Source organism: Syzygium oleosum, unplaced genomic scaffold (assembly GCF_021117445.2).
Source record: "Syzygium oleosum isolate NSW1041296 unplaced genomic scaffold, Sole_v2.1 Sole_v2.16, whole genome shotgun sequence".
NCBI lineage: Eukaryota > Viridiplantae > Streptophyta > Magnoliopsida > Myrtales > Myrtaceae > Syzygium > Syzygium oleosum.
Genome location: NW_026607500.1, coordinates 6147654 through 6171252, shown reverse-complemented (window position 1 = coordinate 6171252; position 23599 = coordinate 6147654). Strand labels below are relative to the sequence as shown.

The following is a 23599-nucleotide window of genomic DNA, read 5'->3' as shown; positions in this document are numbered from 1 at the left end:
GCATTTCTTCCGAGCGGATCGAACATTCACTATACATCATTCAAAATAATATGATAACTCCTCATCTCAAATTCAATGTACAATATACGTAAAATATCGAAAATATATGATAACTTTCCAACAAAACTCTATACGTACAAGATCAGTCATCAAAACATACTCAACACTAACAAATAATCATCAATGGTCTATTCTATTGATTAATCTCACTAATCACACATCGATGGTCCATTCCATCAGCTAATCTAATGCTCATCATCAAACTACGATCATGTTTAACACTGTGACAAAAGGGATCAAGTTTACCCCCCTTTAGCTAGGTCTACCACCTACATCAGCCGGCAGTTCGGCTCATAAGGACGTCCTGACAGTATGCATACTTCTCCCTCAATGGATTCTCATCATAGCGATGTGAGCCATATCAACCAAAACATTTCTCCAACGCACAATCAACACCAAAAAGTTATTTCATAAACTGGTTTTACAAATTAAATCACATAATCTTTCATAATTCCATTTATTAGTTAGAATGCATTTCATAAAACATTTCGTAATCAATACGTACAGCTTTTACAATTCCTTTCACAAAACATTTAACCAAAGCATTCACAATTGGTCATTTTAGACCACTTCATAAAACATTCTCAATCCATGTTCAATCAACTAAAAATGTAGTAAAAGTTTGATCCGATTTATGCAAAAAACATGCTCTTAATAACTCATATTATATTAAAATTCTACCATTTTCAAAATATGAGTTTGTAAATTTATGTAAGAAATAGTACCACTTACGTGGAAATACCCCAAAACCAAACAATGTGGCTAAACTCGTCGATGATCTCGTAAAACCGATTTGGGATCCGAGACAAGATGTCATTACCCAAAATCGCCAATTTGGGATCCCCTCGACTATTGTAATCATCTTGAGTTTCAATTTCTCTCATGTGCTTCACTTGTTCTTCATAATGGTGGACAAACTCTACAAAAGTCAATGTCTTCGTTGACATACGTTGGAAGACATTATTGGTGCTCTCACTCCTTTGACTGGATCTTATACCACAAGTAAAAATGTCACGACCAAAAGTTGAACTCCATTTGTGTCTAATGTCGTATAATCTCCGAAGCCAAGTGTTATTCGCAGTATCCCACTCCTTTTCCATTTCCCTCCAAGTAAATTCAAATTCTTCCTCTGATGTACATCTATACATAAGTGTTAAGAAATATGCATCCTTAAAACCCGACTTATGATAAAGATGTGGGATGTATTGGTTGGTATTTTTCCCAATGTGCCAAGTACATAAACGGTGTTGTGTATTCGGAAAGACCGTTCGAATGGCTTTTGCCATAGCTTGGTCTTGATCAGTGAATATGGTTTTCGGAGCCTTATTTCCCATAGACTTAAAAAAAGCCTCAAATAACTATATAAATGATTCTGCAGTCTCGTCCAACAAAAAAGCACAACCGAACAAAACATTCTTACAATAGTGATTAATCCCAACAAATGGTGCACATATCATGTTATATTTGTTGATATGATACGTGGTATCAAACACTAGCACATCACCAAAGCAGTCATAATCAAATCTCGACATGCTATCTCTCCAAAATAAATTTCTCAATCTACCATCTTGATCTACCTGTACAGCATATGAAAACATTGGATTTTGCATTTGCATGAAATGAAAATGATTTAGAACACTTTGACAATCTGCCCCATTTATACCATCGGATCTTTTTGTTTGCAAATAATTTTGACAATCACGCAGGTTAAAACCCAAGTCTTTGCTTCCTCCTGCTTCGTTTGCTAAAACTTATACGCCGTAGTCCCCCCGATGCCAGCTTTCCTCATATCAACTAGGACACTCTTAGAAGTATCAGACATGATTCTTCCACATCTAATCAAATGCTTTTGATCATCCGGAATAAATGCATGATTATGCTCAGAAATATACTTCATGACTTCATAAACACCATTGTTGACCTTAAATTTGATACGAGCAGGACAGCCACATCTAACTTCATACCTCTCAAATTTCTTTTCTTCATCAAATGAGCTGACAGAATGCCCCTCACAATTGCACACAAAAGTTCGTCGGGTTAATCCTCCTTTACCATTTTTAAACATATTACCCTTTCTCATCCCAAATCCTTTGCCGATTGCATAGGCCACATACTTATGGTAAGCTTCAAGTTCATTTGGAAAAACCATTCCTAACGCAAACTCATAATCTTTTTCCATATCACGCATTCCGTGTGCAAGATGGGAAGTTTCCTGCTGCAACTTAAAGAACAAAAAATTATCAACACGGTCGTTTAAGAAAAATATATTTCACATAGTATGAGCAAAGAATTACCTCTAATTCAGCCATCCGATAAATTTACACCCAAATTGATACCGAATTGGGATTAAAATGAACCAAAACAGTCCCGACCAATAAGCTTGAAAGATAATTCCAGCTGGTTTAAGTTCAGTAATGACCCTACTTGAGGAGAAATAGATATATATCAATTGTTACGGATGTCCATACTCATGTATATGCTCAAAAAACTAGAATGTGCAGTTCATTATCATAAAAGACATCAAAAACTATAATGTAGAAATTTCTCACTGATCATGTCATGAGAATCTTGAATCTGATTACTAGAAGGTCCTTTCACCTGACAATTTCAAAAGTTGCAAACAACGTACAATTATCTAGGTCATAATCAAAGGATTGAAGATGGATAAGCACACTATTGACAGAATTAAGGAATTCGATAATCAATACATGACTTTAATTCAAAGCATATCCCGACAAACATGAAAAAGGAAAACTAAATATGCATATGCGAGATCTAGTTGACCCATCTAGGCTGCCAAAGGCTAATAAACTACAATGAAGAATCTCCTTTAGGAAGATAATCGGCATCCCTAAAAAAAAAAGTATATTTGAGTACAGCATTTCATGTACATTACGTTCGATCCATTAACCATGTGCTATTACGTTTGATCCATGAACTATGTGCTATTAAGAACTCTCGCCTACTTTCCGAGATTAAGTGCGTCACAATATATGCAGCCAAGTAACTTCTAATCAATAACCTCAGAATTACCCAAAATAAGAACCGATGAGCATTCTAACATGCCTATACTGGCCTTACCCCGTCTATGTCCTGATATCCAAGAACCAACATTTTGTTTATAACATTTTCAAGAAGGGATAGACAAACATAGCGTCAACATTTGCCGAAAACAGTCACAGCAATGCTTCGCATGAGGCAGCAGTGACTAATAAGAGGTTCAAAAAATCGAACTGATCTGCCCATTTAAATTGTTTGACGACTTCCAACCAAGGAGTTAACCGGGTAAGAACAGAACAAGACATGACGGTCATCCCCAAAAACAAATCAACGAGGAACCACCAGCTTTCAATGAATGCTAAACACAACCCCAGTTAAGTCAATGACATAAACCATTGCACTTAGGGATGAGCACTTCTTGCACATCAAAGAACAGTCACCGCAATAAGTAACTTCTCAAACAAAAGCTGAAGCTTACCACAAGATCAACACCATCTTGATTGTAATGCCAAGCTGAATCAGATTTGATCACCACGAAAGGTACATGAACAGTGTCCCCTTCATACTGAACATCATGGGCAAAGCATTCTTCCCTATCAATCATAAATCTAATTTTAAATTCATCTGCATGTAGGGATAGAAATAGCCCCAGAACCACAGTCAATATATAACCAGGTGCATGAGAATTCATTTGCAGATTCAAAGACCAACATGTTAATCAAGGAACCAAAACAAGATGATCATCCTTTTTGTAGTTTCTTACAGCCAACACGCAAAACCAAAAGGTAAAATAAAATTGAAGTCTTCAGAGGTGTTTGAGAGGACTTTTCAACCCTCGCTTCTAGCTTTTAAGAGGTGCTATATTTCCAAAAACTATAGCAGTTAAAACAGATATAAGCTGATTTTCAATATCTGTCTATATGCACTTAACAGCTTCTAATCCTTCATTCTGAAAAAAAAAATAAAAATTGATTACTTGTCATTGTGCAGAACTACTTGCACAATGCCAAATCCTTGCACATAGCATTTTCTAAAAGTACAACACACTAAAAGATCACTCAATCACTTCTGTGGCCGCCACTACAACCGTGCACAGGACAACAAAGCTCTAAAGGTACAACACCATAAAAAAATTGCCAGCCACTCCACACCCACATTGCTTCCTTCCTCTCTTTCGAAAGAGAGATCCAATAGAGCATCCTCTGGGGCAATTGAAGCACAGCCGAACTGTGCCCTCCTTAAAATAGTGATCGAGAAAAGCCAAGAACCAAAAGAAAAACACCAGGGAGAAGAAATCCCTCCTCCAGATAACAAAATTAGAGTCAAGTTTCGACTTTTTTTACCACTCCCTCAAAATACCTTTCCAATTTCTCAGTTGAACATAAAGCACCGCACAAGCTCAAATAAGGAACATGCACTTAAGTTGTGGGTGCATGTGCAAATAATCGAAAATAGAACCTAGCTATCCCTTCAAGCACAAGCTTTCTTCACATACCCTTCAAAAGTTTAAAGTGCTTTATTAAATGAAGCCGTGCTAATCCCTAAATTTTTCTTGGTAATGATAAAGCAACCGCATTCCTGAAAAGGTGGACTTCAAACTGGAGCTAACAACTTGTTAAATTGAACTCAAATGAATTTGATGGAGAGAGACTAAAGCCTCTTCTTTACACATAAAATCTTTCTCCAAAATTAACACAAGACTTTATAGGAGTCATGCGGCATGTCCTGACCAATGCAACCGCATGAAGATAACCTTAACTGATCTCTCAAGTATTCATAGGTAGAACTCAAAGGCTAAGGTCAAAGTTAATTTTTCTCCCCAAGCAGACATTCGTGACTCCACATTACCGGTCCGATTTGGAAAGAGAAACAAAGGCTGATCAAGGGCAGCTACATGTTTATTTAGAGCTACAAACTAGCACAGGTCTCCTTAGTTTCTTTCAGTATATAGCAAATTGAATCTCCAATATATAGAGCAATTATTTTGAAAGCTTACCAATCAGGGAAGTGTTTTCAGAATATTTTTGGAAAGAACCTTGACTGCCACAAGGCCAAAAGCTTTCTCGGTAGGTTGTATGCATCACTTGCTCCCATAGATAAAATAGCATCCCTTATCTAATGGGGGAGGGAAACATTAGTGAAGCACGGGAATCAAAAGTGCAAACAATGGAAATTATGGCTAACACAACAAAAAAGGTTTATAGTCCTTAAGAAGAAAAGAACCTTTTTATTTGATAGATTGGCTTCGAGATTTACATCCTTGAAGAAAGCAGGATCACGAGCTGGTCTATATAAAGAACCATCATTTCCACTGATAAATCCTAGCGATCTTAACTGGTCCTCCGGGCATATTGTAGACTTGCCCACTTCTAAATCATCATCTGCAGAAACCCCAATAAGTGATAGAGTACCAGCTACCAGCATAAGTATGAATGCACTAGTTTTAAGCAGAATAGTTGGTCGTAGACAAAGAATCTAACAATTCATCACCAAATTTCGGGGACCAAAACAGGAAGTCAAAAGAGACCCACGCAGAGAAAGAGCAAGAGAGATCGAGAGAAAGGGGGTAAAAACAACAAAAGCGCAGAATGTCATGCCTTATGGATGCGAAGGGAAGCAAAAGAACACTCGGACTTCGGAGGCCTCGTCGGCGTCGGCGTCGGAGGCTAGGGCGGAGGCGGAGGCTAGGGCGTCGGAGGCGGCGTCGGAGGCTAGGGCGGGGGCGGGGCGTTGCTCGTCGGAGGCGGCGTCGGCGTCGGCGCGAGGAGACGGACCTCGCTCGTCCGAGGCAGCGGACCTCGCTCGTCGGAGGCGAAGGCTACGGCGTCACTCATCGGAGGCAGCGCCGGCGACGGCGCGAGGAGACAGACCTCGCTCGTCGGAGGCAGCGGACCTCGCTCGTGGGAGGCGACGGACCTCGCTCGTGGGCAGCGGGGGTCCTCGCTCGTCGGAGGCGTCGTCGGCATCGGCGTCGGAGGCTAGGGCGGAGGCGGAGGTTAGGGCGTCGCTCGTCGGAGGCCGCGTCGGCGTCGGCGCGGCGTGAGGGAGACGGAGCGCAGGGATCGGGATGGGGAGCGCGAAAGAGATAGAGAGTGGAGAGAGAGGGCGCTTGATTTTATTCAAAAATTTTCTTAGACAAATCTCTCGGCTTTGTGCCGTGCCGTGGGAGAAAATTCCACCGTGGAGCCTCCCTGACAGGTGAGTCCCTCCTTGGACACGTGTCGCCACCTGAGGCTTGTGATTTTTCCACGGTGGAATCCAAAGGGGTACCTAATATTTTCTCCTCTCTCTTGTCTCTCTCTCCTCTGGCCGAAAGAACTGACACACGCAACAATCAATACTGAATTTATTGCCTCTTTTCTCTCTCCCCAACTCATTTCAAGTTTTCCGTCAATACCTCTCTGCTCTGCAACTTTTCTTCCCCTCCCGAATCCCTTTCTCTCTCCCTCTCGAGAAAATACTCACTCACTCACCTCAGGCCCTCCCCCTCGTCCTCCTCCTCCTCCTTCGCCTACGTCTTCGTCGCCGCCGTTGCCTTTCCGGCTCCGGCACTGGCCTCTCGAACTCTTCTTCGTCTTCTACTCTAGTCCGTTCCCGATTTCCGGCTCGGTTACGTCGCCAACGATTTTGAAGCGAAAAAGACTTGTGTGGCTGGATATTCCGGTGGCGGTGCTGAGTTTTGGGGGTTCCACTGACGCAACCGACGGCCGCGAGGAATATTGTGGTGGAGGAGAGAGAAAACTGAGTACTGTGAGACAACTCTCTATCATGTTCTTTTTTTTTTTGGGCGGAGGAGAGGAAGGAGTATGGCAAAGCCATTAGCCTTCAACTATGTTTGATGCTCACCAAAGGTGCTGGTTAACTGATGTTGGTGGGGAGCAGCAGCTGCAGGAGTTGGCCGGACTGGCGGGTTTCTCTGGTTTTGCTGGAAACTTATGTTTAGCATCGCTCGGACTCGTCGCTGCGTCGGTGGCCGCATCGATGGCACTGAAGGGAATGACACAGACTTGGCTTGGTTGGGAGGAGCAGTGACATGGTGGCGGCAGGGGGCGGTGACCATCAAGGCTCAACGGCGGCAATGACAGGGCGTAGTGAACGTCTAATATTGGCAATATCTTTTCCTTCTTTTTTGGAATTTTGTGCCTTATTGCTGAGATTCTACCTTTCGAAAGTTGGAAAGAATTCTTCTCTTTTCTGTCATTGAGTAAAAGGTCCCTACACACTTGCTTTGTTAGTTTGCCCTTACCTTGTTCAATAATGAATCCTTTCCATGTATGCTTGATCGTTTGAAGATAATTGGTCGCATTATGTTCGACCATATTTATATACCCAAATCCTTGACTATCGCTAAGGATCGAGGTAATCACGTGCCCACAGATTTAGCCCATATTCTCGAGAAAAATATTTGTTGAATCAAATCTCCAATGACGCCTTCCTGGCCGACCAAAATAAAAAATGACGCCTTCCTTAAATTCGTGAGTCCATCATCAATGAAAAAGAATTCACCCAAATCTCTTCCTTTTTTTGGGCCGGAAATCGGGAACGGACTAGAGTAGAAGACGAAGAAGAGTTCGAGAGGCCAGTGCCGGAGCCGGAAAGGCAACGGCGGCGACGAAGACGTAGGCGAAGGACGAGGAGAGGGAGGGCTTGAGGTGAGTGAGTAAGTATTTTCTCGAGAGGGAGAGAGAAAGGGATTCAGGAGGGGAAGAAAAGTTGCAGAACAGAGAGGTGTTGACGGAAGACTTGAACTGAGTTCTTCTACAAAGAGGGGGAGAGAGAAAAGAGGCAATAAATTCAGTATTGATTGTTGCGTGCGTCAGTTCTTTCGGCCAGAGGAGAGAGAGACAAGAGACCTTTCGGTTCACTTTTTTAATTCCACGTCGGAGGACAAATGTCCCGTTTTGAGTGAAGCCACGTAAGTTTAAGCATGTTATGTAAACGGATGACGTGATGATATTAAATTACTGAATATTTTCTGGCCGAGAGATTGTACGTCAGAATCGTCGGATCTAAAGTTGGAATTTGTTTTAGGAAAGTTTCAAAAAAAAACGAAGAAAAAAGAACATTGATCTTCTTGCTCTGCTTTTAAGGATATACTACAAAATAACGAGGAACCGATTAAGGGCCTATTTGGTTCGGTTTTGGGGAATGCATTTGGCAAAATGCAAATACCTTTGAGTTAAAGGGGTTTTTCGAAATGCAAGTAGTGTTTGGTAATGTGTCTTTTAAAATCACATTTGAAAATAATTTTAGTCTAAATACCGTTTGGTAAAATCTTAATTTTGTAAAGGACTTTTGCTAATATTTAAAAAAAAAAAAAAATTCACCGAACTAGCCACCGCCGGCGATCGTCCCAAGCAGCCAAAACGGCCGCTGACCAACCTCACGGCGGCCGGATCTGCCGCCGGCCAACCTCGCCCGAGGTCGGCCGACCTCCGGCGACCACCGCCTGGGGGTCGCCCGACCTTACGGCGACTGCCACCTGGGGGTCGGGCGACCTCCAGCGACCGCCGCCTGGGGGTCGCCTGACCCCGGCGACCGCCGCTTGGGTCGACCGACCTCAGGGCGGTGCTCGGGTCGCGCGACCCAGATCTGGGTCGCGCGACCCGAGCGTCGCCTGAGGTCAGATCTGGGTCACGCGACCCGAGCGCTGCCTGAGGTCGGGCGACCCCAGGCGGCGGTCGCCGGGGTCGGGCGACCCCCAGGCGGTGGTCACCGGAGGTCGGCCGACCCCTAGGCGGCGATCGCCGGACCCCTCAGGCAGCTTCCGATGTGGTTCCTTGGGCGCGATGAACAGTGGCGGATGAACAGTGTCAATTGCATTCCGAAAATGCAATTTTCCCAAGGGACCTCATGAGGTGCATTCAGCCAAAGGCCCTTAGGGAGCTTTGGAGATGCAATTGCATCTCCTCAAAGCTTGCAAAAAAAATTGCCAAATAAGTTTGCATTTCGCCAAGGGCCTTTAGAGCCCCAAAGCAGCATTCAAATGCTGAACCAAACAGGGCCTAAGAAAGAAACTTTCCCTGAAAGAAAGGGAACGCGTGTAGCGCACTTCACAATGACCATAATTTAAGGAAAAGTGTATAGCCCACAACCTCTTTTACCTTTCTCATTTTATACCTTATTTGAATTAAATATTTTAACTTTAGACTCTATTTATTTCACGAAAAAATATGATATTTTTTTTTCTTTTTCTTTTTCCTTCTTCTTAGGCCGATCGTCGGCCATGGTGACGATCGGCGACTAGCCACAGGCAAGGGGCAAGCCTAGCCATAGCCGACGACCGGCCTAAGAAGAAGGAAAAATGAAAAAGAAAGACAAAAAATCGATTTTTTTTAAATATTTTTATAAGAACGAACGTTTCATTAACTAAGGACTCGAGCCTGAGCGTCGAAAATCCGCAGACGGCCTTTGTTGGCCCAGGCCTAAGTACCAGGGACCAGAGCTCGAGCATCGGGGACCAAACAACTACTTTTATGGATCCGGGCTCGGGTGCCAGTGCATTGGACACGGTACAAGGTTGTGGGCCCGGCTTCGATGGACCCGGGCGTGGGCGTTGAGGTCCTAGGCCCGACCGCCAGAGACCTGGCCCTAAATGCCAGGACCTGGGAACCAACATTAAGGTTTCTGTACTCAAGTGTAGAGTTTTGGGTTCAAGCACCGATACCTATTCATATTTTGAAAAATATTTTTCGATTTTTCACAAGTGGCATAGTTTGGGGTTTTTCATGTCACAAAAAAAAGTTCAAAGTAAATTTGTCATAAGTGGCATAATTTGGTATTTTTTGTGGTATTTTCCCTTTTTTTTTTATTGAACTTTATCTAGATTAACTATCATTGGTTTTGAAATTTATAGAATCTTTATTTAATTTTCGCAATTCTTAGGGTTTTTAATTAGCCTTTAGCGTTTTAACAAATTTTAATTACTAATTGAATAGAAAAATAAAATATTATATAAGAGTATATTTTAGGGTAATTTCTAGATTACGATAGATTTCAATATCTCTAGTTAATTTCAAAAGTCAGACAGATTATGATATCTTTAGATAATTTCTTGATTAGGGTAGATTTTGGTAACTTTGGGTAATCTTTAGGAGTTAATTTCGCAAAACCTTCTTAGTATCACACTGAAGTGATCGTCTCTGGAACCCACCGAATCGTTCCTCTTCAATCGCGTGATTGGCTTCAGTTTGTGGACTGTCTGACTTTGACTCCTCTTCTCTGCCTAGTCCGCTTCTCTGTTTCTTCCTTGTTGGTTGGTAATGTTTGGGTTTGGAATATTTCTCGGTTAATTCGGCGCTTGGTTAAGTGAAATTGATCATCATCCGTCCATTCATACGTGCTCTGCAACTTAAGGTAGCACCAACACGTGTGGATGACAACAAAAATCTGCAACCTAATTGCAAAGTTGTTTTCTGTGTGCCCTAAAGGAATAATTTCTAGATGCAAGCTGACAGAGTTCATGTAATCGATACCATAACAAGTCTGATTGGTTTGATTTCATCCATTGACAGTTCAGTTTTAGAAGAATCGACATACTTAAATCCGATTAATGACCAGCTTTAGTTGTTTAGTCAGTATATGAAACCAAAAAAAGTACCAAAAAAACAAGTTCTTAAATAGACCTTGGAATCGGACTAGAAAAACTGTAATAGTCTGAATTTTCGATCATTTTCCCGGGATTTAGGAAATGAATTTGACCAATGCACTATAGTGAGATCTCACCCGGGACCCGCGCATTCTCGGGATGCTAACCTTAGGGGTAAGGCTATTACGGGATTGAGTTCGCGCGACCATAGAAGTCGACCTGGGTTTGATCTTCGACCATATGGATTGACGAGGGAATGTTTTGAGCCAACCGAGACCGGTCTATTTGATTGATCGTGTCCGAAGGGCACTAGTGACAGACCCTCGCAATTATATGACAATCGAGGTCGTCCTGGGAAGAGTAAACTTAAACGTGATTTGACTTAGTGTCGGTCACGGGTCGAGAGCGCGTAATTCCAGGGAGCCACCCGTTAGCAAGAGATAAGCTAAAGTCGTAATTGTTCAATTTTAGGCATTTCTTAGAATTTGGGCCCGGGAATCAAGAATTTTGAAAGTAACAATTTTGAGCGGCCGATGACGTTTTTGGCTTGGCCAACCTTGGGGCCACCCATTTCTGCAAAAAAATGGATTTCGGTCCAGGGCCGAAAAAATTACAGTTTTGCCCCTGGGGACACCAATGTTGTATTTTGAGGTTGTTTGAGGTTATTTTTCGAGGCTAGTGTCATTTTGGGGTGGCCACGCGTATTTAGAGTGGTTTCGGTCAAAAATTGAAATTTTGGCTCGGAAGTGAAAAATAATATTATTTTATTCCTAGGACTTTGTAGTCGATTTTCGAGAGCTTAAGAAGCTATTTTCACGATTCCGATGCCATATTATGTTGGCCACACCCATATGGAACCCATATGTGCGAAAATTGGAATTTCGCCCAGGGACCGGAAAATTACCATTTTGCCCCTGGACCCAGTATTGGGAATTCCGAATTTGGGACAATTTTGGGCAATAATTGAGGGCTAAAATAAGTGAAAAAGAAATTGAAATTATTGAATTACCACCTTGTCCTTGAATTATTGGATAAAGACAAACGAGGACCGTTGGATCAAGGGTATTTTGGGAAAAATTGCGGATCGCCGACACATGTCCCCCACCAGCCCACTTTTTTGACCAATATTGACTCTCTCTCTCCTCCCTCTTCTGGCCAGAACCCTCCCTTCCACGATCACTCTCTCTCTCTCTCTCTCTCTCTCTCTCTCTCTCTCTCTCTCTCTCTCTCTCTCTCTCTCTCTCTCATTCTCTTCATCTTTGTTCTTCCCATCATCACCGTGGCTGCTGCTGCTGCTGTTCCGCTCATTTCAGCCACCCATTCAGCCCATTCGTCTCGCCTTTCTTAGGTAAGTGACTTCCCCAAACTCTCCTTAGGACCTCGGGTATTGTTAGACACGTTTAGGACTCGATTTAGATGAATTTAGTGGCTGTTTTGGGACTGTGATGAGGGCTGAGTATTTGGTGGTTGATCATGGTTATTGGTGGCTGAGTATGGCTGTTAGTGGTTGTTGCGGGTTGGATTAGATGTCGGGAAATGAGTTTTGGCGGTTGGAATTCGGTAGAAATCGGTTCGGGTTTGAATCCGTGATGTTCGGGGTGAATCGCGGATTCGCGGTTACTGTACCCGCCCATTTTTCTATTTTTGTAGAGAATTTTGTGGGCCGAATTTGAAGAAAGTTTCTCATGAAAGTTGTTCCCAACATCTTGAAGTATAACATATTTTAATTTGGGAATTTTTAAAAATCATTTGATGCCATTCGGAAGTCCATATTTGGACCGAAATAAAACTGCCCGATTTACTGTTCACCCAACCTTCGGGTCTGTTCGAATTTTTATAAATTTTTCCAGGCCTATTTTCAAAATACTTCCTTCACAAAAGTTGTTGGGGACATTCGTGTCTATAACATATAAAAATTTCAAAGCTTTTCAAGGTGATTTGGGTGTTGAAATAAATGTATTTTGAGGACAAAACGGTCTGTTTGAGCGAACTGATTTTGGTTTGACTTCGAGGGACAAAAAGGCATGGTTGCAGATTGAACCGGATTTCGTGTTCTTCATAAGAAATGTTGATCAAGATGTTTTTTATGACATATCCAAAATTTAGAATTTTTAGAGCTCGTTTAGTATTTATTTTATTGGGATTTCGGTCACTGTTTAGGGTTCGGTTTAGGGGATTTTGTGACTGTTTTAGGGGCTGTTTGGGGCTGAATTGAGAGACTGGTTATTTGGTGGTTGTGGACTGATTTGGCGACGAAGATTTGAGGTATAGAAAGCTCGGGTATGACCGTGATGTTGTGACTGGATTGGGGTTGAATTGTGCAATCGATCGGTGGGAATTATGCTATGAATTGAATTGTGTACGTGGTTGTGTGATTTGTGATCGTGGGCTGATTTGGATTATGCTTGGGCTGAATGTGGATTGGTGATATGCCGTGTGTGTTTGGCCGTGAGGTGCGGCGGTGTGGAATGATTGCGGCTGAATTGTGCAATTGATTGGTGAGGTATTGCCTTGAATCGAATTGTATATGTGGTTGTGCGAGTTGTGGTCGTGGGCTGGTTTGAAATATGTTTTGGACTGAGCGTGATTGACCGTGTGTCACGTGTGTGGCCGTGAGGTGTGATGGTGTGGCAGTGCGATTGCGCAATATGTTCGCGTGCCAAGAATGTGTGATAGTGCTTCGGGATCGCGTGTTATATGTGTATGATTGTGTGGTGTGCTTGCGTGGTGAGAATGTATATTTGCAAAGTGTATGTGAATTGTGAAATGTGCATGCAATGTGAAATTGTGTTTGGCCGTGCGAGTACTGGTCGTGCGTAAGTGTGGTTTGAGTGGAACGAGGATATGGAAATGTGGTTTGGTTGGAAAGGTCCGTCCTGAGGCGTGTACGTTACGCCGGACGATGCCGTCCCTAACGAGGTGACGATGCCCGGCCTGACGAGGTGTCGATGCCTGACGTGGTCAGAAGACCGTTGGCCTGATGCGTTTTACGCGGGCGCGGTAGAAGGAAAGTGTGTGTAGGATTCCGTCCTGAGGCGTGTACGTTTACGCGGGACGATGCCGTCCCTGACGAGGTGACGATGCCCGGCCCGACGGGGTGACGATGCCTGACGAGGTCAGAAGACCGTTGGCCTGATGCGTTTTACGCGGGTGCGGTAGTGGTGGAAGAGTTGAGAATGAGCAGGAATTGGCTTAAGGTGTGAGGTTTAAGAAAGTGACGCTGGTGTAAGTTGGTGTGCAAGTGTGTTTGTATCGCGTGATGTGATGCTTAATTATGGGGTAAAAACTGCTAGGCACGATATGGGACGTGCCCAAGTGGGTTTTATCTTATAATTGAGACGCGCGCGTCTGTGATTCATTGCTGTGGTATATTGATTGTGTTATTGTCTAACGTGCAGGAACGTGCATGATGGATTCCAGGTAGGGTCGTATGTGGTTGTTAGTTTGCTTGATTGTCGTGTGTTATGCGTGTTTTCGTCTGGCGGTACGTGAGTGCCTATGTGAGGTTTGGGGTTGTACACTTATTGAGATTCGTCTCACGGTTGTATAACCGCCAATTTCAGACCCTCAGCCCTAAACCCGGGAAGTGCGCCTTTTCTTTTTTTGAAAGTCCGAGGAGCTGCTGTTGGTGCCCAGTGGAGCTGCAGGTGAGTTCCAGAGATTCAAGCCAGAAATTCAGAAGCAGAATGGAAGAGGGCGACCCTTAGGTTTTTCCCTAGGGTGTTTTAGGGGTTGTATAACTTGGGTTATCCGATAGTGAAGTTAAGATAACCAAACCCCTGAACTTTTGTTTAAACGGTGGCTGAGGATGTTAGTCTGTATTTATGTCTGTAATATGATGTTTGTATATTTGGTGTTGTATGAATATGTGGTTGCTGGATTGTTCTGTTGTTCTACCCCGTTGTCGTCATTATTTGTCCGGGGTTTTGTTATTCGCTTCCGCATGTGGCTCTGATGTTTGGGTTGGGTCGGCGCAGTTCCTGGGACGTCGCATCATTTCGACCGGAGCAGGGGATGTCGCGAGCTCGTTGGGGTTCGGGGCGTGACAAAAACAGGATAGGCTCCAGAACCGGTTCCCGGGCAAATAAGGTAGGTTCTAGGTTCCAAAAACTGGGAACCTGTTATAACAAGGTAAGTTCTAGATTTGGAACCTATCCAACCTAGAACCGATCACCCCTAGTATTCACTATGCGTGTCATTTAGTGTTTAGGAATTTAGATCATGTTACTCATGCATTTTAGTTTAGTAGCTATTTGATTTAAGTTCATAGCTCACGGGGTTCTATTCCGGGGCTTAATAACAGGGCATTATTTAATGTTGCCCGATATGGCTCGGGTTCTTTACTTTTCTCGCACTTTAATTACCGTAGTTGGATATTGTTTTTTTTGTTTTTTTTTATGACCCGGGAACCGCCGTACAGCCGACAGCCGGCGACGTAAACCCGGGGTGACGCTAGTGCAGAACCCACCACCACGGCGCCACACTTAAGAATCCCTAACGACTACGCTGGAATTTGAACTCCCCACCCTTCGTGAGGGGCAGAGAGCGCGAACCAACGCAGCCGCTGCGGGCGGTGGTTTAGTTGGATATTGTTTATTATTGCATTCATCATCTATTTTTATTGCTTGAGTATCATGCATGATCATCTTTCACATTTAGTGGATTTATTTGATAATAAAATTTATGAAGATCGCATGCAAATATTTTCTTGAATAGATAAGGTACTGATAGGGAGTTAGATTAATCTAGCATAATCAAGACTCCAAACACGTGAATCTGTAGTTTTTTTTTTTTGGTAAGGTGTGAATCTCTAGTTGGTAGAAGTAAAATAGACTCCAGCATTTTACTTCGGTTTCTAACCGACCCATTTAGGTTAGTGGTTTACTCCTGAGTAAAACCAAATGCCATAATTAATGAGAAAACTAAGTTGCGATCGGTGAGGTTAGGAAGAACTCGTGCTAGGCGTAAGCGCCACTGTGCGAGAGGGACCATTCGCACCTGCTTAATAATCCATCAACATCCTTCGGGGATTTCACCTCAGGAGGGTCGCGACACCACAAACATCTTACAAGTCCAAGCTGAGCTTGAACTTTGCCATAATCGTGAACCTTCTCAAAAAACCAACTCCATCTGATCCTTTAGCTACTCTACAAGAATCATCAGACATAACCTCCTCTAACAAAAAATAAAAACAAAACCAATGTTGCATTTATACTTGTATGAGGATCGCACCCATACTTTGTCAAACTCAGAAGTTACGGCCATTGTTAGATCTACAGGCTCCACCTCGCTAGAAACACTGCTTGTATTGATTATCGCGCTACCATCCGTTATCTCGGAAGTTTCAAGTTGCAACTGCACCTCAAGCTAAACATTGCTTGGATCAATAGAAACACTATCACATGTTGGAGACTCATTAAATGTCCTCTACTGACAATAGGTTAATTCAACTCCGGGCACCACGGTCGATAGCCCCGCTCACCTTGTGCATAACCTAGAATGATGCACTTTATCACCCTCCTATCGAGTTTACCATCCCTCACTAGAATATAATATAGGCAACCAAATAGTCAATAATTTTACCTGACTACACTTTTTCGGGATATTCTATGGGATCTTTTCACATGTAGCTCGCCAAACTAAGCACATCTGCTTTGCCAATTATATCTTAGTCATACCAACACTCTAGAGCATTTTATGGGGCGACTCAAGTAAAATTCTATCTCATCAATTCTGCAACCTATTATGGTTCATTAGCAATATTGCAATCTCTCACTATGCTTTCCTCCTTACAGAATTCTTTTATACAATTTCAAGCAAAACTCCATGCAACTATTAATCGACACATGCTTGATCGTCTTACCTGTCTTCCTCTTGATCAAAGCTCTTAACTGCCTATTCATGACAACAACATCAAACTTGTACCTCAGAACAAACACTCAAATCTTGCTAGACAAGTCATCCACAACTATTTGCATAACCGTAGCACTCTTCTTCAAAGAAAACCGCAATAGTTTGCAAACATCCAAGTGCATTAATTCTGCAATCTCTGTGGTTTCTTGCAACCATATTGAACTGTGCTTTCCACTGTTTTCCCTGCTTATAGCACTTGCATACCTTAAATTACTTTGCTACTTAACCATACAATAGATTCCTTTCACTCAAAACCTTCAAGCTTCTCTCACCAATGTGCCTAAAAAGCATATGCCAGAATTCTGTCTCTTGAACAAATACATCCAACATCTCCACGACAAAATTCATCACTGTCTCCCCTTGGAGTATCGGTGCACTTATTCCTAAATTAAAAAGAGCATGAGATGTCGTTTAAAAGTTAAAAAAAATATATTACAATAAAATATATCTTAAAGTGTGACGCAACCTATACTTTAAACTTGTTGATGTTGCAAAAATATGCTTTGCAATAGTAACATTAGTTAAACAAAAAATATTTGAAAATATAAAAGATGCCATAACGCCAACAAATGATATATAATCCTTTTAGTGTGTCGACGAACTCTATTCGCATACACTTAGTATCAATCGGTATTGCCTCGATTACTTTATAAAATTCATCGAAATTGCTTCATTTTCTAATTTTCTTTTTCTCCCCCCACCCCTTCCTTCTTCAAGGCCGTGTTATGTGACATGCGTTGCGTTGGAACTGGTAGCGAAATCTAGAAGTCTCCTACAATGTTCTCATTCTACGTTCCCACTCCACTTCCCATTAATCTCACACGGTTTTTCCACAACATTTTTCGGAAGTCAAGTCTTAATACCTAGAATCAATCGGTTGATTGAATGATTGTGTCCGCGAAATTTCCATAATGTTACTGTTTTAGGGGGACCCTTTCGTATGGAGTAAACCAACCAGCCAAAGTTGACTTCACACGGTAACAATAAAAAACCGAAGAAAGTAGTTCATTTGGCCTATTTGCCGTACAGAATCAGGTGGAAGAGAAACAGGAATGGTGGACCTAAGGGGTGTCTTGGACACTGACAGAGGAATTTACAAGTCGCGAATCAACCGTGGGTACCGAGCTAGCCCAGCAGGTTGATTCACGGTAGCGGCTAGTTAACAGGAGCCGAATCTCCCATCTGTTACCCCAGACGTGGGACGCTACTATACCTGCCTACTCGATTGTAGTTAGCCGAAACTGATATAGAGTCTACCTTCTCCACCTAGACGCCCCCCCGCTCCCTCCTAAATCTTTTTCTTCTCTAGGGGGAGGGAATACAGGAGATGCTACAGGGGTCTCCCACCCCAGGCAGGATCTCCCTACAGTAGAGCTCCTTTAAGCCTTTTAAGGTCTTGCTCAGGACCAAACGTGGTTTCTTTTAAACTGCTCCAACAATGAAGGGGATAACCCTATGGTGGGGTCAGTCCAAATGAATCTCATGGAGGAATTCCCCTCCGACCTCCATGGGATTTAAAACACAAATGGAGGGGTAGAGGCAGCTCTCAGGCCTCGAGAAAGATTGTGGCTGGGGTACACCTCCTGTAAGACTAGGTCCTAAGCAAGACCTTAAAAGGTTTCGTCTGAATTTTGGGACGTAAAACACGAGGGTATTCCCTAGAGCGAGGGAAGAAAAACTTTTCCCCAATTAGGGTTTCGAGGCGTACGGCATCGGTACGTTAAAATAAGGAACACATATGTAGAACCCGCCATCCCTGCAATGCAAACGGACAGGCCGCAGAGGCTCTCGTAGGAAGCTTGCTTCCCTCTCTTTGGTGAGGTACCCTTAGTAACCACCATCAAGGATCCTTGGTGTTTTGGTGAGGTACCTCACCAAAGACGAGTGTTGCCACCTAGGTAGGGTACAACACCTTGTTTAAAGACCCGGGGGCCGGTCTACCTACCCACCCCCTGTCCCTCCTATGGTTTTTTTTCTTCTTGGCGGAGGTCGTGAATACCTTCTTATTTTAACATCTTGAAGTTTAGACGAAGCTTTTTAAGGTCTTGCTTAGGACCAATATAGCTAGAATCAATCCGTTGATTGAATGATTGTGTCCGCGATTCCATAATGTTACTGTTTTAGGGGGATCCTTTCGTTTGGAGTAAACCAACCGGCCAAAGTTGTCTTCACACAGTAACAAAAAAACCGAAGAAAGTAGTTCATTTTGCCTATTTACCGTACATAATCAGGTGGAAGAGAAACAGGAATGGTGGACTTTAGGACTGACAGCGGAGTTCATAAGTCTCCCACGTGGTTTCTTTTCTACGTTCCCACTCTACGTCCCATTGATCTCACATGGTTTTTACTGTTACCGAACCTTCCCACAAATTACTAAGAGTTCCCGACATTACGCCCTGCTATGGCGGCATGAGACAGCTTCTTTCTCTTCGGCTCTTCAGTCTCGTTAGCTCCAGGTCTTCTTCTTGCTCTTTCCATCCTGGTCAACGATATCTTCACTAGTAGGAAGTGTCTTGGACACTGACAGCGCACTTCAGGAGTCTCCCACACGGTTTCTTTTTCTGTGTTTATCCTCTTCTTCTCATTGATCTCGCATGGCTTTTCCCACAACTTTTCCGAAAGTCTAAATTCCTAAAATCAATCAGTTCATTGATTGATTGTGTCGCGAAAGTTCCATAGTATATGTTTATTTTAGGGGGAGCCTTTCGTGGAAATAAACGCTACCATTCTACGGTCAAAAGCCACCAAAGTGACTTCCCACAAAACGGAAAAACGAAAAAAAAGATGAGGCCAATTATTTGGCATAGTCAGACCAAAAAAAACATAAATTATTTGGCATATTTGCTGTGCAGAGAAACAGGAATGGTGGCAAGAAGTGTAAATGCAGCCCGGGTTATCAATTTGGGAGTTTTTGCGATATAAAAACTAGTTTGGAGCAAATGTGGCTGTATTACTTTTGAGGGTTTTTTGCGGTAATAGCCCTAAAAATTAGGTTGAGCACTTCAAAGCCCTTGTTTTCGCTGTGAGAAAATAAAGATGGTCAAAAAAGCAATTGTTTTGCGGGGTATCTGATAGTTTGTTTTTTGTCGTTTCTTATTCTGTCTCGCAATCTTATTGAGATCGCTCCTCTTAACCAGATTCCATCTCCACTCTCTATTTAAGTGCGATAGTTTCTCGAATTGCAGTACCAATCCACACTTGCATGAGAGAAGAAGACGGAGACGAAGAAGAAGGCGATGGGCTGCAGAAGCGAATCGGCGTCCACGCATTGCGGCACCTGCGTGGTGGGTGTTGAGGAAAATCCCTAATTAATTTTGTAGAAAGACAAAACAATCTTTTTTTAACCACAATTACACTTAAATTATTTGATGCAGGTAAACATTAAGTCATCAGACTTAGTCGATGAAAGGACTTTGTCATCAGACTCAAAATTACTCGTCAGATTCAATAATTGTTATTTTTGGCAAGTTTATGCAAGATAATCAAATTGATATTTTGAGATATTCTAATTGGCAATCATAAGATCGTTCCTTAAACACGAAGAACTACACTTATGGAAACCTTGATTTGATTATATGGGCGATCAAATCATCCGGAGATAATGGTTATTCTTCTAACGGCTATGCATCTTCTTTTGGGAAGTTTCTCCAACAGGTTGATTTGGAGATCAATCCTCTGCATACTATCCAATGGATAGATTGGAAATAGAGGAGTATAAAAGGAGTGCAAACGTCGTACAAGAAGAATAACCAGAATCCAGAATTCCAAAGTCTGAATAGAGCTTCGATCTTACACACTTGTGATTACTGTATTTCACGTTGTGATTTTAGTAAGAAAATTACTTGAATAAAGAGTGTATATGATAGTGCAGTCTATCATCTGAAAGGTATTGCTCTTGTAATTTCTTGGTGATTCAATAGTGAAACACAACCATAAGCTGCCAGCGTGGAGAGTGGACGTAGGCTTGATAAAGCCGAACCACTATAAAGATCTATGTGCAGTATTCTCTTTCCCTAAACTCTCATTTATTATTGTTGATATTATACTGCATACATATCTGTCAAATAAGCTTGTTAAAACATCATATTAGTCATCAGACGCAATTATCTGACGACAACTTATATACTAATTTGTCATACGCATCCATCTGATATTGATCATACGAGTTATTGACATCGACTATATTCATTCCGCACGTTTAAATCATTCAATTTGGTAAAATTACTTATTCACCCCCTTCTAGGTGATAGCACTAGTCGTAACAGCGGGGATGCCGGTGGAGCCGCGGGAGCTTCTCGCGAGCCAGCATGCCACAACATGGGTTGCCAACGAGGTTCACCCGACGAGCTTTCACTCCAGCTACTTACATGCCAATGCGAGCGGCTCGGTCTCTGGTTTTGTCAACCTCAACAAAAGCAGCAACGAGAACATGTATCTCGACGTCGCTCCGATGAATGGTTCCGCGCCGTCTGGCCTTCAGATCATTCCGGTGAATGCTTCCGTGCCGTCTGGTTGGAGTGAGTCCATCGAGGCGTATTTCGCCTTTGTAGTTATTTTATGGTTGATGATTAGGCTTCAGAATGGTGTTGATGAGACAGACGCTTTGCTGGTGTTTTCAGATCCGATAAACAAGGTATGCGACAAGCTGAACCGGTGTGGGAAGAGGGTCGATGATGCTACCAGAAAAGCAGAGGCGCTCGTGGACAATGTCTGGCATCACCGTGAGTTTTCTCTACATTTTTTCTAGCTAAACATGTCTATATAATCAGATAGAAACATTTTGGATTTATTCGAGGAGACGTATCTGATTGATGATTGCTTGCTTGCATATATTTCTTCTCTGTTTCTGCAATGTGAACGCTATCTATGTAAATATTCAATCCATAGAGTTTGGCACCTTGTTCTTCATTGACTTCTTTTGTCCTGCACGATGGCCTCATAACACTGCGGTCCTGTCCTTTTGGAAATCAGTTCAAATGATCAGTCATAGGCTTATTTTGCAATTACCACCTCGGAAGAAAGATACATGCTTCATAATCTCTGTATTCAATCTACCAAATTAGCGGTTGAGTGGATCAAGCCCTGTGATTATTTATCTAGAGGAGCTTCAACTCTGACGTGCGGCGCTATCTTCAGTGCTTATTCTTTTGGCAATCTATGTCAATTCCTAGCTATTACAAATTACCAAATCAATAACATGGCACATCCGTGGAGGACATGGTTTGTTTTCCATCATTTTCTAAGGCTATCAGGACCCTTCGGCTCTTTGCGTGACTGAACGTTGGACTAGATATAAGATCATCCCTTGGCCCAACTTCTTTTTCCCTGGAAAGAAGAAATAATTAGCTTTGTCCTGTAAGCGCAAGCACTGCAGCAGTTGGATAAGCTTGGCTTTGGCTTGTTGTCCGTTTTTTAGTTTATTTGTGAGAGACAAAGCCCATAATTTCTTTGATTCTCTTCCTCTTCTCCTCACGGTTTCTATTAGATTGAAATGTGATGTTAAGAACTCTATTCTTGCCTGACCTCAACTAATTGGTAATTGTGCTATGTTTGTTTCCTGAAACAGTAAAATCTAGCCATAGCATCACAGACGCAGCAATAGCACGGCTTGCTCAGGGGACAAAAATGCTCATAGAGGGGGGACGGGATAAGGTATTTGAACATACTTTTGAGATTCTGCCCGGAGAGAAGCTCCTGAAGACATATGCTTGCTATCTATCCACTTCCTCCGGCCTTGTCATTGGGACACTGTATTTGTCAACCAAGAGACTACTCTTCCACGGTGATGAGCCTCTTTGCCATTACGCTCCCTCGGGGCAGCAAGAGTGGGTGTGTTACAAGGTAACCTTTTCAATCTTCCTGTCATTGCATTTACTCTAGGATTGCCATTTCAAATTGTTAAGCACTGAGCTTTTGTCAGAATCATGATGAGTTTTTGATGCATTACAAATTCATAGCCTGAGTTATTACTGTCGTTTCCCCTATAGTGACTAGCCTGAGGATTTTATAGTCGAACCTCCACCGTAGAGGACCTGCATTTACTCATCGACTGTATTACTTCACTGAGCCTTGGATCATTCTTCTCGTCATTTTATTTTTATCTAAGCATGAAGCATCTTAATGTAGTGAAACATACCTTCGAAAAAGTTCGTCAAGCTCCGCTGAGCTTCACTCTCCAACCATCAGTTTCTAAAGTGCTTTCATCCTGATGGCTGTCTAGGTGGTTCTGCTGCTCGATCAGTTGAGCTTTGTTAGTCCTTCTCCAAAAGGGTTGGATCATTCTGAAAAGTACATCCAGGTCGTTTCGAGGGATGGTTATGAATTCCGGTTCATGGGTTTTGTATCGTATGATAAGGCTCTCAAGAACATAAATGAGGCTTTACAGCACAATCGTGAGAATAACATGGCTGGAAGGATACAAGTACGGTCAGTGGCCAGATGGGGGACGTGATATTCGACTGTACTCGAATAATTTTGCTCTGTGCGTGTGACTGCTATGGATAATGTTTTATTTCGACAGTAACATTTGCTTTTAAAACAGTTGTAGCAGGTAATTATATTCTTTGAAGCAGCTATGGGAGCTTGTTTCTTCTTTTTTCCGATAATTGGCTTCTTCAGTTATGGAAGTTGGCTTCTGACGGCATCATAGCTGATCAGGACAATTATAATCTGAATAACGTTTTACTTCAAATGCTTAACCCGACATGACCTAATTGTTGAAAGGGAAGAATTTTATTGCCGTAAACTTCTACTTACTTTGGCGATGACTACGGCCTATCACAAGTTATTCTTTCTTGCTATGCTAATTGCAAGATCGCAGAAACCAACACATCCTTTGTTGATCACAAAGGCACACAAATATTTTCTATGCACAAGATGATGAGAATTTATAGACATACTCCAATCATTTTGCCAACAAACTGAGATGGGAATTCGTACTTGGTTTTGGTTAGTCTTAAGAATTTAGAATGTTTCGGCTTCTGACTAAATAGAAGGACCACTTGGTCGCCATAACTAATTCATAATGTAACCAGCAAC

The 23599-nt window shown here is 42.5% G+C and overlaps 1 protein-coding gene and 1 pseudogene across 1 annotated transcript; one reads left to right on the top strand and one right to left on the bottom strand.

Annotated features, from left to right (window-relative positions):
- Positions 1 to 1418: 1418 nt before the first annotated feature.
- On the bottom strand, positions 1419 to 3751 carry LOC130140137 (protein FAR1-RELATED SEQUENCE 5-like; annotated as a pseudogene).
- A 16046-nt stretch (positions 3752 to 19797) lies between these two features.
- On the top strand, positions 19798 to 23064 carry LOC115684362 (GEM-like protein 1). Its single transcript, XM_056318891.1, has 5 exons — positions 19798 to 19849; positions 20827 to 21034; positions 21176 to 21282; positions 22128 to 22402; positions 22782 to 23064. Exons 1-5 carry the CDS (start codon positions 19798 to 19800, stop codon positions 23010 to 23012), a joined length of 873 nt encoding a protein of 290 aa, XP_056174866.1. The 3' UTR covers positions 23013 to 23064.
- The last annotated feature ends 535 nt before the right edge of the window (positions 23065 to 23599 follow it).

Coding starts and splice junctions, on each gene's coding strand:
- LOC115684362 (XM_056318891.1), top strand. CDS start 19,798: ATGGGCTGCAGAAGCGAATCGGCGTCCACGCATTGCGGCACCTGCGTG. Junction 19,850..20,826: donor TTGCGGCACCTGCGTGGTGG/GTGTTGAGGAAA, acceptor TAGTCGTAACAG/CGGGGATGCCGGTGGAGCCG. Junction 21,035..21,175: donor AATGGTTCCGCGCCGTCTGG/CCTTCAGATCAT, acceptor TTTGCTGGTGTT/TTCAGATCCGATAAACAAGG.